Source organism: Pundamilia nyererei, unplaced genomic scaffold, assembly GCF_000239375.1.
Source record: "Pundamilia nyererei isolate P.nyererei 1_Seehausen unplaced genomic scaffold, PunNye1.0 scaffold00260, whole genome shotgun sequence".
NCBI classification, from domain to species: domain Eukaryota; kingdom Metazoa; phylum Chordata; class Actinopteri; order Cichliformes; family Cichlidae; genus Pundamilia; species Pundamilia nyererei.
The window spans coordinates 150,954-164,067 of NW_005187661.1; the positions used below are offsets into that span (position 1 = coordinate 150,954).

The 13,114-nt window shown below is 37.6% G+C and overlaps 3 protein-coding genes across 4 annotated transcripts; all 3 read right to left on the reverse strand.

Annotated features, from left to right (window-relative positions):
* Nucleotides 1-576: 576 nt before the first annotated feature.
* LOC102193813 (uncharacterized) lies at nt 577-2,318 on the reverse strand. 2 transcript variants are annotated; one of them, XM_005750010.1, is made up of 5 exons: nt 2,257-2,318; nt 1,457-2,164; nt 1,153-1,278; nt 1,044-1,075; nt 577-944 (listed from the first exon to the last, which is right to left on the reverse strand). In XM_005750010.1, exons 1-5 carry the CDS (start codon nt 2,309-2,311, stop codon nt 825-827), a joined length of 1,041 nt encoding a protein of 346 aa, XP_005750067.1. In that variant the 5' UTR covers nt 2,312-2,318; the 3' UTR covers nt 577-824. The 2 variants fall into 2 exon arrangements, with proteins under 2 accessions (XP_005750067.1, XP_005750066.1); XM_005750009.1 differs by having other exon boundaries at nt 577-947.
* A 4,403-nt stretch (nt 2,319-6,721) lies between these two features.
* Nucleotides 6,722-8,358, reverse strand: LOC102202164 (uncharacterized). The gene is made up of 5 exons (XM_013915139.1): nt 8,283-8,358; nt 7,463-8,170; nt 7,233-7,340; nt 6,968-7,005; nt 6,722-6,847 (listed from the first exon to the last, which is right to left on the reverse strand). Exons 1-5 carry the CDS (start codon nt 8,329-8,331, stop codon nt 6,722-6,724), a joined length of 1,029 nt encoding a protein of 342 aa, XP_013770593.1. The 5' UTR covers nt 8,332-8,358.
* Nucleotides 8,359-11,103: 2,745 nt separating this feature from the next.
* Nucleotides 11,104-13,114, reverse strand: LOC106456476 (uncharacterized). The gene is made up of 5 exons (XM_013915144.1): nt 13,060-13,114; nt 12,258-12,968; nt 12,040-12,156; nt 11,899-11,942; nt 11,104-11,223 (listed from the first exon to the last, which is right to left on the reverse strand). Exons 1-5 carry the CDS (start codon nt 13,112-13,114, stop codon nt 11,104-11,106), a joined length of 1,047 nt encoding a protein of 348 aa, XP_013770598.1.

A 13,114-nucleotide genomic window follows, 5' to 3' on the forward strand; every position in this document is an offset into this window, starting at 1 on the left:
CTGTAAAGCACTTTGAATCACCTTGTTGTTGAATTGTGCTATACAAATAAACTTGCCTTGCCTTGCCTTGCCTTATTCTAATGCAACTTCCCAAAAATATCCCACGCTGATGGGTTCCTTTCAAAAGGACTTTTTTCCTTGCAACTCTTCAAAAAACCTAAACTTGGTCTGTTTTTTGTGATCATGTTCTGAAGAACATTTCGTATGCTAACTGAAAGTTTTTGGCTTTGTAGAGGTGGTCACACTTACTGATCACCTAATGAAGTGTGTTTCACTGTCAGCACCTGGCAGCTCTTTCCCCTTAGTTCCTATGAAGGCAAAATCCGAGACTAGTGATAATAACCTATAGAGAAACTAAATCTCAACAACAAACTTTTGATGTTTAAACTACATGTGCAGTATTTAGAGTTGTTAAAGTATCAAAATAATTATTGGCAGCTTTTCTGGCCACAGCCACCTCCTAATTCCACTGCTGGTCTGGGATAAGTGAGGACTGTCACATATACTGTACGATACACAGGGAGCAACCAGATACCCAAAAGAAGTAAACACGCATTCGCTCAAGTTCTTCACAATGACATTTACTTTATTTTGTGATTAAACACATGGCAAGAATTCCAGAGCATTAAACGAAATGCATCAAAATCAAGAAATATGTGATATATTTAATCTGTCAAGTCTATAAATCACTTTAAAGGAATAATATTAGGATATCCATCATGAAATTCCAAACAAAAACAAACAAAAAAGACCCAGAAACCGTTTTTAAAATCAAAATTGTACAAGTATTTCTCTTTAACAACTATAAAGAAAGCAAAAGACAGTCATTGCTTTACACTGGAGTACACACATTCACTCATGGTGTCATCCTTAAGTCTTCTTGATTGTTTTCTCTGGTTTACACGTAAAGCGGCATAATGCAGGCTGTCTGCATCGTTGTAACCCTGCTAACAAAATAATATATTAATACATTGTAACTGCTTCTCATGTGCATTGTACTGGAAGATTTGTGCTTGTGAAAGTTACACTCCAGTGATATTTACCTCTGCATTGGTTGTGTGAGGAGATGACTGTCCTACATGAGAAAAAGTTATTTTTTTTACCAAAAAAGAAAATACAGATTAAGCTTTGAACAATGAAAATACACTGTACCTGAATATTGGCTGCAGTTACTCCCATTCATCTTGCATATCAGGAAAGCCAGAAAGCCAGAAAGAATCATGACGAATATCAAAGCACCACCCAAAAAATACACCAAACCCAGTGAGTCCACGTCCCCTGTAAAACGTGAAAACAAATTCACAACTTTTTTTACAAAGTTAAAATAAATACTATTGAGTAAAATCAGACCATTCCTGGTAGAAAATCTGCTCACTTTGAAAGTCCAACTTTGTCCCATTCCCTGTTGGGGGGGATCTACAGTATTTTTAGTAAGCTTAGCCTTGACGTTACTCACGTTCAAAGTCCAGTTTTGTCCCCTTTCCAAACAGTATGTGTCCACATGAGGCAACAGCACAGTAGTAGGTCCCAGCATGAGACAGATTCAGACCGTTCATCGGCAGGGTGTAGACGCAGGTGTTAGTTTGTGTTTTAGTTTTTCTCTCGCACTGATCATTCCCACCTCCATGGGTGTAAATAAGTCCTGTTTGTTGAGATTCTTCTGTTTTTCTGAACCAGTAAATGCTGCGTTCTCCATCACAGGTCCCAGTGTGTACTGTACAGTTTAGAGTCACAGAGCCTCCAGGCTGGATGGTTTCAGAAGCAGACTGCTGGACTAGAGCTTTGATGCTCAAACCTTGACTCTTTACAATGACTTTGGTACCCTCTCCAAATTCAAACACAAATGAAAGACCACTTGCACAGAAGTAAGTTGCTGTATCTGTGATTTGTACGTTGGAAATTCGTAAGTGATTTATACCCACATCAGTTTCCAATGTAAAGCGTGGATTGTCCTTGAACTCATCATAAAAAGTTCCATTTTTGTCAAATTTATAGGTGTTGGAAATAAGCTGTAGCTTCTGTCCCAGTAGTTGCTTGTACCAGTAATACTTTGCAGCATCACTGTCATGAAAACATCGCAAAATCAATGACTGTCCAACATTAGCAGATATCAATCCTTTCTCTTGATGTAAATTTCTGGGTTGTTTTAAATGATTCATCTGAGCTAAATGGGGTAAAGAGCAGAATTATTTTTAACCAGAATCATAAATTTAAAACAAATAGTTGTTCTTGTTTTTTAAATAAAATGCAACTTACTAAATTCCACCAAGAAGAGGCATGTCAGATAGAAGACAAGCTTCGGAGGTGTCATCTTGTTGAAATTGCCGTGTTGAGTGAAAAGCACTGCTCTACATCCTCACTCTCTTCAGAGACAAGACTGTTTTGATTGGCCAGGAAGGTAGATGATCACATCCACCTACAGAAGCAATCTTAGCTCTATGAGAAGAATCAGTTGGGTGAAACTATTTGACGTACTTTAAGGCTTCTGACACTTTTTCAAATCACTTATAAATAATTGAGCTTTATGCAACATATTAGAATAGAAAGCAGAGTTCTTTGGCACTAGAATTAACATCATATTGTTCTACAGAATAACTGCAGTCAGTAATTATATACATGGCTTATCCTGTGAAAGTATATTTCCGGACATCAGCAACACATTGCAAGGCATCAAACAACCTGTCTGTAAAAGTGAACTAAAAAAAACACAGTTTCCAGTTTTTCATAGATTTTATGTAAAATATTGATTTAGCTAGCGTGACATTATCCATTAGATAGCAAAGTCCTATTGTAAATTCTCAAGTTAAGTCTTCTAAACACACACAACTGAGCCAAGAATTCTCCAGACTTCATGTAACAATGTAAACAATGGCTAGTTAGCTATTTTAGTTCTCACCGATTCCAAAACAGCGAGTTTCAAAATTCACTAAACCAACGGCAAAAGAAAACCACAAATGTGCTAAGACAGAAAGTTGCTTACCGGACTGGTTTCCTCTGCTGTAACCAATAGCCGCTGTAGTTCTGGATAATGGCTGTGGTAACCAGTGTTGGTCAAGTTACTTGAAAAAAGTAATCAGTAACTAATTACTGATTACTTCCCCCCAAAAGTAATCCCGTTACTTTACTGATTACTTAATTTCAAAAGTAATTAATTCTTAGTTACTTAGTTACTTTTTAAAAACACGATTTACAACCTGAAGAGGTGATAAAGTGATAGATCTTTCAGCCCAATTCTACTTTTTCTGCATAATACATCATATAAAATGTAATCAAATGGAAAAGTCTCTTTTTTAACTTGTTTTATCAGTTTTAATCTTTTAACTTTATGCATCAAGTAAAAATTAAACTATATGCAACATTCTCTGACTTGAATAAATTAGTTTAACATTTAAAACCTATTTTCTACACATTCCAGCACATAAAATAAAATATTTTTTGTGTTTACACTCACTCTTTCAAATAGATGCAAGTAAAACACAGCAGAAAATAAATAAAGTCAAAGACTCAGCGGTCCTGTTGCTCTATTTTCACCTGTAAAGCAGGACTGTGGTAGGCGGAGGTTTACCCTGGTGCAGGTGTGCCGCGGTCAATGGAAGAATCCGCGAGTTTCTCTGTGAGTTTCCCATTACGTCATAGCTACTCGGTGCTTGCTCGGAAGTTTAGGGGTTTTCTTCCCACACACAACGGACGCTAATGTTTTTGTCACTTTTTATGGAATCAAACTCAAAGTAAGGTCAGTACTTCCACGCTTGAAACTCTGCACGCTCATACTCTCTCCCGCACTCGATATGTGATCCATTGTTGATCTGCACACAGCTGTTGTCACTAACGGCGCACTCGCAGTAACGCAGCGTTCCTACGGGAAAGTAACGGTAATCTAATTACCGTTTTTGCAATAGTAATCCCTTACTTTACTCGTTACTTGAAAAACGTAATCAGATTACAGTAACGCATTACTGCCCATCTCTGGTGGTAACACAATGCATCAGAGCAACTTCCATCAATAATCGCCATCTTAGGCCCAGTTATGGACACGTGACTGGACAGATGCCGCGTGTCATAAATTTGGGGTCACGTGGGGTCTGGTCTTGCAACTTCTGGCATCATAACTGTGATTCTATTGGCTCAAATGATTAAAAAAAGGTGTAAATCAAACAAATCGTCCAATAGAAGCCGAAGCTACAGCTCCTCAGAGTTTAAAGCACCAGAGGCTGTTTAACCTTCCCATGCGCATGGCAGAAAGGGTACGCTGCCTGTGAATGTGTGTTTAATTCTTCAAAAATATATTTTTTAAAAACAAACATTTTTAGGCATGTAAATGAAATTATATAATTTCTGCTGTTCCATACTTTTATACGGTATCCAAGGTGTGCCAAAATTGGTCGAACCAGGATGATGTTTATATGTTGATTGAGGTCTTCTGGAATCTGGTCCTTTGAAAACAGCAAACAATCTTTGTGTAATAATAATAATAATAATGAAATAATAATAATGCTGAGCATGAATGCTGTTTTTGGAGAAACCCCTTAGGAACTTTTCAAAAGTTATGACAATATCCTTTGTTAGGGAAATGCCATCAATTTCCAGCACTTTCTGGCAAATTTGAGTGATGTCTCAAACAGTCAGGTGACTTTCCCATCTCATGCAAACAATAAAAAGCAATGAGGAAATGCCAAAAACTTGAGGGTGTCTTCAAAAGTAGTCGATTTCTGTAGACTCCCTGTTAAAATGCCCAATTTAACTGATGTACAACATTTTAAAAAACAGTTTCATGGTACAAAACACTGCGTTTTTTTCTCCTTAGATAATTTGCTGCTTAATAATAACTATATGGGGAAGACATTTGCTTACTTTTTAGGCCTAAAGTTTGGACAGATGCCCTAAGAGTGCCCAACAGGCCTGTAGTCTATACAAGGTCTCATCTCCACGTTTGTCAAAGAACTGCAAAGAATTCTATTGGCTGACATTTGACATAATGCCTTCTCTCTTTGGATTGTTTTATGGTCTATAAAGGTTTATTGGTTATTTGCATGTGGTCTTTAGGGCTTGCATTTTAACACCTCAGAGGTAAATTAGATAATATACCCACAAATTCCATTTACTTTGTGGTTTAATGCAGTTTTCTTTAAGACTGACTCCCCACTAAAGTACTTACACCTCTTAATTCTTCTGAAACCCACAAAGACCACTACAGTTTAACTTGGCTAACATAAGTCTCACTGAAATGATTGCTTGAGTTTGACCTTGTGTTTACAGAAGAAACTATGACGGGGTGAAAATTTTTGGTGAACACATTTTCTTAAGCATAATAAATCTATGCACATGTGTATGCATAAAAAGAGGTGTGACTATATTGAGTGACAGGTATTTATAGTTTTTTCTTGTTTAATGTTTACTTCAAGATTTTGGGTATTCAGTTTGTTCAACCCCTTAGACTTACTAAGCTGATAACTCCGAAGCTCTACTCTCTGGTCCAAATATGTGTTTTGATGTTTTAAAAAACATGGCAACATCCAAAATACCAAAGTAATCCACACAAGCCAGTGGGTAACATCACTATAACACACAATCACTGCTTCTTAAACCAAGAAGTCTTGAGTTCTATGCCTTAGTTATACAAGATAAGATTTGTAAGTTATGTAGAATTTAAAAAAGACCATTTTGGTGTGTTTATGAGGACAGGCAGCTAATGGGGAAAAACAAAGATTTAAGACTTACCAAGTCTTGTATATCAGTTATTTCAGTCATATCAGGGTGGAGTGCTGAATTGCCAGCTAATGTTAGCAAACTGTATTCATAAATTGTACAGGTGCAACAAAAAGACACAGATATCTTCCAAACAGTCAGCAGGAAAGAAAATAACCCAAATAAGCATCTTGAATGGTGTGTAATATATTTTATTTGTCAGAAAATTCCATTAAAACCATGCAAAATACACCAGCACAGCAAGAAGGCCCTTCATAGAGCTCATGCAACTTTTGGCAGATCATTTATTCACAGGTAGGTAGCTCCATTTAAATTTTTTCTAACTTTTGCAATTTCAGAGAAATACTCCATTCATCTCTCCTCCTGGAATCGAACCGGAAATCTTTCACCCGTTGAACACGTAAACCACTACACTATGGAAAAATAGCCGTGCTGCAAACTTTCAGCAGAGTTAGTTCAAAAGTGCTAATTGCATTAACCTTGTTGTTTTAGCTAGTATACGGCTGCAATGGTGGAAAAGTAGTGGAGGCTTCCTGTTTGCAACTACACAGACACAAAAACAAAAGAGCAGATGGTTTGTTTTTGTTGCTTGTTTTATCTTTGAATCACCCAGACATATAGAGATTTAACTTTATGACTTTTTTTAAACTTCAGACCTTAATCTAAGCTATAAAAAGATTCTTAAATATGTAACCACAATATGAAAAGATAAACAGATATTCCCCAGTAGAGAGCACTCATTACATTGTACATTGTATTTCTTGTGACATAAACTGGCTTATATTTATGGTGATGTGGCACAGTGTGTTATGCACGTGTTCAGAAAGGTTGGCTTCATAAAGTAACATGTTTTCTTACTGTTTTTCTTACCCCTGAGAATCAACAAGTATACTGATAATGGAAATGTAGCACCTTTGTAACCAAGGCTTTGTACTGATTATCTTCACAACAGATCTCAAAACACACGCTAACAAAACCACATCTTACGCTGAAACAAAGTCTAGATGAAACAGGTTCAGATCTGCTGCCTTACACTGGAGTACACACAGTGATTCATGGTGTCATTCATCTGCCTCCTTTGCCGGTTGGACTTTTGTGTCTGTACGGCAGCATAGTGAAGGTTGTCTGCATCTTGGTATCCCTGGTACAAAAATACACAAGTCAATAAATGTTACAGAAAAAAAATCAAGTGCTACAGTGTAATATATGTATTGGTAGCTGTTCAAAAGATAATTTGATATATATCAAAAAATATAGTCACCTCTGCATTAGCTGCATCTGAACATCTTGCTTGTGACTCTATTGTGAAACACAAAAAATATAAAAGCCTTTGTCTGTAAATACACGCTGTTCAAGAAAACAATATTATAGTTTGGCACTTATATAATGTGTATCCAGTCTTACTAACAAATCAAAGCACTTTACACTGTAAGCCACATGTGCCCTTTCATACACCCTTGCAACTGTTTTTTGTGCACTATATCTAACCATGTTTGGACTGACTGCAAGTGTAAGTGACTGGTTACCTTTATTCATCTTGCACACTAGAAAACCCATTAAAAGACTCAAAGTGGTGGTGAATGCCAAGACTCCACTTAAAACATGCACGAGAAAGTCAGGAAAGGTCACCTCATCTGTAGAGAACCAAACATCCATCAACCATCAGTGTTGTTAATATGTTTCCATTAAAAGCTGAATGAGAGAGTGTTAAAGACTGTTTAGCAAATGTGAGACAGGCTACTAGAATGCCACTTACCCTCCGAGCCCAGCTTGGTCCCATTACCAAACAGTATGTGTCCACAAGAGGCAACAGCACAGTAATACATCCCATTATCAGACAAATTTAAGCTCTTTATTGGCAAATTGTAGACGCACGTGTTTGTTTGTGTGTTAGCTTTCCTCTCGCAGCGATTGTTCCTGCCCTCATGGGTGTAAATGAGTCCTGGATGGGATTTTTCTGAGCTTTTGAACCAGTAAACACTGTGTTCTTCATCACAAGTCCCAGTGTGGACTGGACAGTTCAGAGTCAAAGAGGCTCCTAGCTGGACGGTTGCAGAAGACAGCTGATGGACTGAAGTTTGAAGGTTCAAATCCGAACCCTTCACATGGATAGTGGCGCCCTCTGCAAATTCAAACTTGTACGCATAGCAGCTTATGCAGTAATACGTTGCTGAGTCAGACATTTGTAAATTCGAGATTGTCAAGTGGTTCTTTCCATTTTTACTGTCCAAAGAAAATCTTGGATTGTTCTTGAAATCCTCACTAAAAGTGCCATTTTTGTCATGTTTGTAGAAGCTAGAGATGAGCTTTGGCTTTTGTCCCAGGGTTTGTTTGTACCAGTAAAACATAGCTGCAACATCACCTTCGTAGAAACATCGCAAAGTTACATTGTCCCCAACATTAGCTGATATAAAGCCGCTCTCTTGACGAACATTTGAGGAGAGCTGAATATTAGTTACCCGGTCTGTAAAGAGAACACCATGAATGTTTGCACTTAAAATCACAATAAAAGCCTAATCACTCTATAAGTGAGATTTAATTTATATTTTTAAGAATTTAAGGTATTCCCAACTTACCAATTTTCCAGAAGACCAGGCAAATCAAAGCAAAATTCAGAGATGTCATTGTGATCAAAAGATCTTGACCAATGTAGAAAACCTCCATACGTCCTCTAGTCTTAGAGACAAGGCTCCGTTTGATTGGCTAACCAAAAGTGACACTGAACTACTTTTGAAACAGGGTACAAAAGTTTAACGCCCCCTTCATTATGAATTTTGGTTCTCGCAGCAAGAGATGTGGAAAACAATACCAGAGTTATAGTATTACATTATTTTAACCATTAAAACCCCAAAAATCAATAACGTGAGTGAGAGCAAACTTTGCCAAGGTTAGGATGTTTCCAGTTAGTGTGAAAAGTAATTTAGCGCTACTTATTGTCTTAAGAACAGTGAAATGAACCAAGATCTGATTGAAAGACGCCACAGACATTAGTTATTGTAGTGGCTGTGTGTATGCCATATCTGGTGATGCAAGTTTTCTTCCTTCAGTGAGCCATATCCTTTTTAAATGCTCTATGAAAAGATCATATTTCTTATTTTTAACTTCCCGTCATTCATACATTTGGATATGTTTCAGTGTTTCTCTTGCTGGTCCCACCTTCACATTTCTAATTGTCTAGCATGCTTAGAGAGAAATGCTGCATCATCAAAATTCGATTTTCTAGGCTTCTGTTCTGTTAGTAGTTTATATACATCTTTTCATTGTCTTTTCGGTTGCAATAATATGAGTGGCCACTGGGGAAAATTAGGGCAATAATCGTAAATGGACTGGTTCTTATATAGCACTTTTCTACTCTTCTGATCACTCAAAGTGCTTTACACAACCATATTCGCACAAGCACATTTTCCTAGGTGCTTTCTAAGTAACATTCACACACACACTCATACTCTGATGCATGCAATTTGGTGTTAGTATCTTGCTCAAGGATATTTGGCATGCAGACTAGGGGAAGCCTTCCGATCAGTAGATGACCTGCCCTACCGCCTGAGCTACAGCCACCCCCACATGAGGGCATCATGTGACTTACTCACAATACAACCATCAATGTCCACCCTATGGGGGCCATAAATGGACTTGCTGCAATCGTTGAGATATATGAATCTGAATCAAAGTGGTGCGTTTGGTGATAAAAAAAAAAAACTTAAATAACATGAAAAATCCAGAAAATTAATGGAAAATCTGTGAAAATCCAATTGCCCAGACCTGAAACTTACTGTTTAAACATTAACAGCAATGTCATGAAAGTGACGCTATCCCACACTGAGAGCCATGAGTTGAAGCTTGCATGTTGACTAGATGTAAATTAAATAATATCAAGCGTACATTCCTTGAAAAGACTCAAGGACTGAACATTGCGCGATAAAAAATTGAATTTTGAGTATAGGAGAGAAGGAAGTACTGCAGCTGCAAACAGATCAGCTTTCGTCCCCATCACTGACTTTTCCACCCTGGTGACACGTGTAACGACCTGCATCTTCATAGCTGTTTTCTACCAGAGTCTAGCAATGGAGGTACAACTAGAAAGGTGATGTTACAAAATTTTACAAAGACGATATAATTGAGGCGTCATCACATTGGTAGGTGTAGTGGTTGGTAGTTCACTCTTGTTGTCTCTCACACAGCTGCCTCCTACAGCTACTGTCACTTTTATTGAACTCTCACTCACTAAGTCTCAGTCATTTATGTTAATTGGGGTCATACTGGATCTCAATACAGTTCTTCTGGTTAAGGAGGTCAAAAACTTCCTGCATCAGTATTCACTGTCCTCTAGTAAAGGCTAAAAGCCAAAAAAAAAAAAAAAAAAAGGATATTAAAAAAGCAGTGGGGCCATGGACACAACGGTTTTTGATATTTGGTTCATGTTTTAGCCATAAGGAAATGTTTATATTGCACCAAATTACATTTATTTTTATTTACATTTTATTTACATTTATTTTATTTTTCATGTATGTCATAGAATTGTGTTAGTTAAAATGTGTGTGAACCTTATAGACTGAAAGGCCACAAGAGCTTGGGCTTCACTGGTTTTGTGTGGATAAGAAGCAATATAGTTATAGAGTGCATCCTATTTGAATAAAATGAATAAAACAAAGACAATGTGATTGATTGCATTTTGATTTATTTTAGTATTTTGATGTAGTCTACTGAAGAAACTTGAGCATCATTAATACTGCATAGCTGCAGTCCATAAACACACTGCAGACACTTCCTGTCTGAAACCAGAAAGACAAAGTGAGCTAGGTGTTCTTCAAAGCACTTTGAAAGTCAGTCATTTGACTGTTGACCACACAGAAGCTACATACAGAGTCTCACTTCTCTGGTTTCAGGTGTGCAAACAACACCAAATGGAACAACATTCTGCAAATGCAGTTGTGAAAGATGTATGACATGTCTTAAATTATCAGAAGATTATCACTGATAAATTGTTTCCTGTCATGTTCAGCGTAACTGCATATTTAGAAGTTAAGTGCCTGCTTATCACAACACTGCTATGAGAAGGCACAGGCCTGCTGTTTCTGTGCGTGCAGTCTCATCTCTGAAGGCCACACTTAGAGACTGCAGAGACGTTCTGTTTATGATCCTTTTGCATTACTGAGTTTGTAATATTTGTAATATGAGCTTGCTAGCTTATGTTCCTCACAGTTCTACTGGCTTTTATGTAGCAATCTTTCTCTTTTACCTTTCTTTATCTCTGGCTTGTAGTTCTCTTCTTACCATACACAATATATTACAACAATGCTTCAACAATCAACAAATCGAAAAAACAAACAAAAAACAAATGCTTTAAAGACACAGTTCTTCTTACAGAACAACATGGCTACAAATGAAATTCCAGGTTTACTGTTTGACACTGGAGTACACACATTCGGTGTTTGTGTTGTCTCTTTGTCTCTTGGATCGGTTGACCTTGTGGTCCCTCAAAGCAGCATAATGGAGGTTGTCTGAATCTTGGTTACCCTGATAACAACATAACAATTTAAAATTAGTACTTTATAATTCTTTATTGCCACTACAGCATAATGGCACATTGCTAAGGACATCTACACACCTGGAAGAATAAATGCATCATCAAATGTGCTGCTTTACATTCAGTAGCAAGCAGGTGCAGTTGATGGTGGGAATCTCACAGTTCATACCAGACTTCATTTGCAATATATATACATTTATATTGTGCCTCACGTCTTCTTGTAACACAGAAATGTGTCAAAGTTGCCAACTCTCTGCTGACCTAATAACTGCAGAGTTTCAAACCTCCTCCGGTATTTACATAAACACAAAAACTGCACCGGGAGCTTCATGGCATGTTTTGTTATAGCCGAGCAGCTCTTCTGGTTCTAATGTTTAGATGGCCCAGTACTTTTGTCCATATACAGTATTACTGATATCTTCCACTTTGTCAAACTTGATAACTTCCAATGGTTGGTCATTATGTTGATGGAAGCCATAACTGTATCTAGCAATGTTTCCTCTTATTTGTTTTTAAAGATTATTTTTAGTAAACATAGGTCCAAACATAATTTTCTGTTGCTTAAGATAGTAGAAATGCAAAGATTGCAACATCACAAACTAGAAAACTGGTGTACCCTACTTCTGTCTATCTACATACAGTTAGACTGGCAGATCAGTACTCACTTCTGCATTTGGAGTTGAGGCATTTGCAGATCTTGCTTGAGAGTCTGGTTATGAAGGTTGGAGACAAAGATGCTTTTTAAGTCTTTATGACTGTATATGCTACCTAAACATGAGTGAAAAGTAACCAGTGCCTACCTGAACTTTGGCGTTTCATTTTGATATTAATTCTCAGTGCTGCATATGACAGCATAAGCAGCAGGATAATGGTAAATATCAACGCTCCACTCAGGAAATACACCAAGACAACAGAGTGCTCATCTGCAAGTTAAGATGAGTAAAGCAAACATTTTTGAACATGCTTTGTGTGTAAAACAGTCTCAGTCATGCAAATATGAAACGGATTTTGTATTGCTACTTACGCTCTAAGTGGAGCTCTTCCCGGTCTCCAAACAGTATGTGTCCACATGAGGCAACAGCACAGTAGCTCGAAGCATCAGAGAGATTAGGACTTTTCATGGGTAAGTTGTAGAAGCAGGTGTGTGTTTGTGTCGTAGGCCTCTTCTCATACTCATCACTCCTGACTCCGTTGGCATAAATGAGTCCAGGATGAGATTTGGCAGAATCCTGGAACCAGTAAACTCTGTGGCCTCCATCATAGGTATGTTTGTGTATAATACAGTTCAGAGCAGAGCCTCCAGGCTCAATGGTTTCGGATGGAACCATCGTCTCAGACTGATGGAGCAAAGTTTGGATGTTTATCCCTGAACCCTCTACACTGACAGTAACACCTTCAGAAAATTCAAAATCGTATACATAGATACCAATGCAGTAATAAGTAGCTGAGTCTGAAATCTGTAGATCTGAAATGATCAAGTGATTGTTACCATTTCCAGTGTCTAGTGAGAAACGAGAATTGTTTTCAAACTCACTGTAAAACGTGCCATTTTTTTCATGTTTATAAAATTTAGACACAAGCTTTGGATTCTGTCCCAGAGATTGTTTATACCAGTAAAACATCACTGCGTCTTCTTCGTAGAAACATTGCAAAGTCACTTTGTCACCAACGCTAGGCGACACAAAACCACTTTCTTGACGCACATAAACTGAGGATTTCAGGTTAGTCTTCTGAGCTGAAGAGGAAAAAAACACAGATTTTAAAAGATTGTGTATATCAGTATATATATGCGTTCTATACAGCTGTATTTAGAAGAGACAACTTACCTACACTACCCAGTGCCAGGCATGTCAGACACAAAGCAAACTTTAAAGGCATCAT

What these genes read in the sequence shown, in the direction of transcription:
- LOC102193813 (XM_005750009.1), bottom strand. Translation starts at nt 2,311, where the DNA reads ATGACACCTCCGAAGCTTGTCTTCTATCTGACATGCCTCTTCTTGGTG. An exon ending in TAACTGCAGCCAATATTCAG is followed by an intron (nt 1,076 to 1,152) that starts GTACAGTGTATT and finishes TTTCTCATGTAG; the next exon opens with GACAGTCATCTCCTCACACA. An exon ending in CTCACACAACCAATGCAGAG is followed by an intron (nt 948 to 1,043) that starts GTAAATATCACT and finishes TTATTTTGTTAG; the next exon opens with CAGGGTTACAACGATGCAGA.
- LOC102202164 (XM_013915139.1), bottom strand. Translation starts at nt 8,331, where the DNA reads ATGACATCTCTGAATTTTGCTTTGATTTGCCTGGTCTTCTGGAAAATT. An exon ending in CCTGGTCTTCTGGAAAATTG is followed by an intron (nt 8,171 to 8,282) that starts GTAAGTTGGGAA and finishes TTCTCTTTACAG; the next exon opens with ACCGGGTAACTAATATTCAG. An exon ending in AGTGTGCAAGATGAATAAAG is followed by an intron (nt 7,006 to 7,232) that starts GTAACCAGTCAC and finishes GTTTCACAATAG; the next exon opens with AGTCACAAGCAAGATGTTCA.
- LOC106456476 (XM_013915144.1), bottom strand. Translation starts at nt 13,114, where the DNA reads ATGATGCCTTTAAAGTTTGCTTTGTGTCTGACATGCCTGGCACTGGGT. An exon ending in GGAAGAGCTCCACTTAGAGC is followed by an intron (nt 12,157 to 12,257) that starts GTAAGTAGCAAT and finishes CTTAACTTGCAG; the next exon opens with ATGAGCACTCTGTTGTCTTG. An exon ending in TATCAAAATGAAACGCCAAA is followed by an intron (nt 11,943 to 12,039) that starts GTTCAGGTAGGC and finishes CTTCATAACCAG; the next exon opens with ACTCTCAAGCAAGATCTGCA.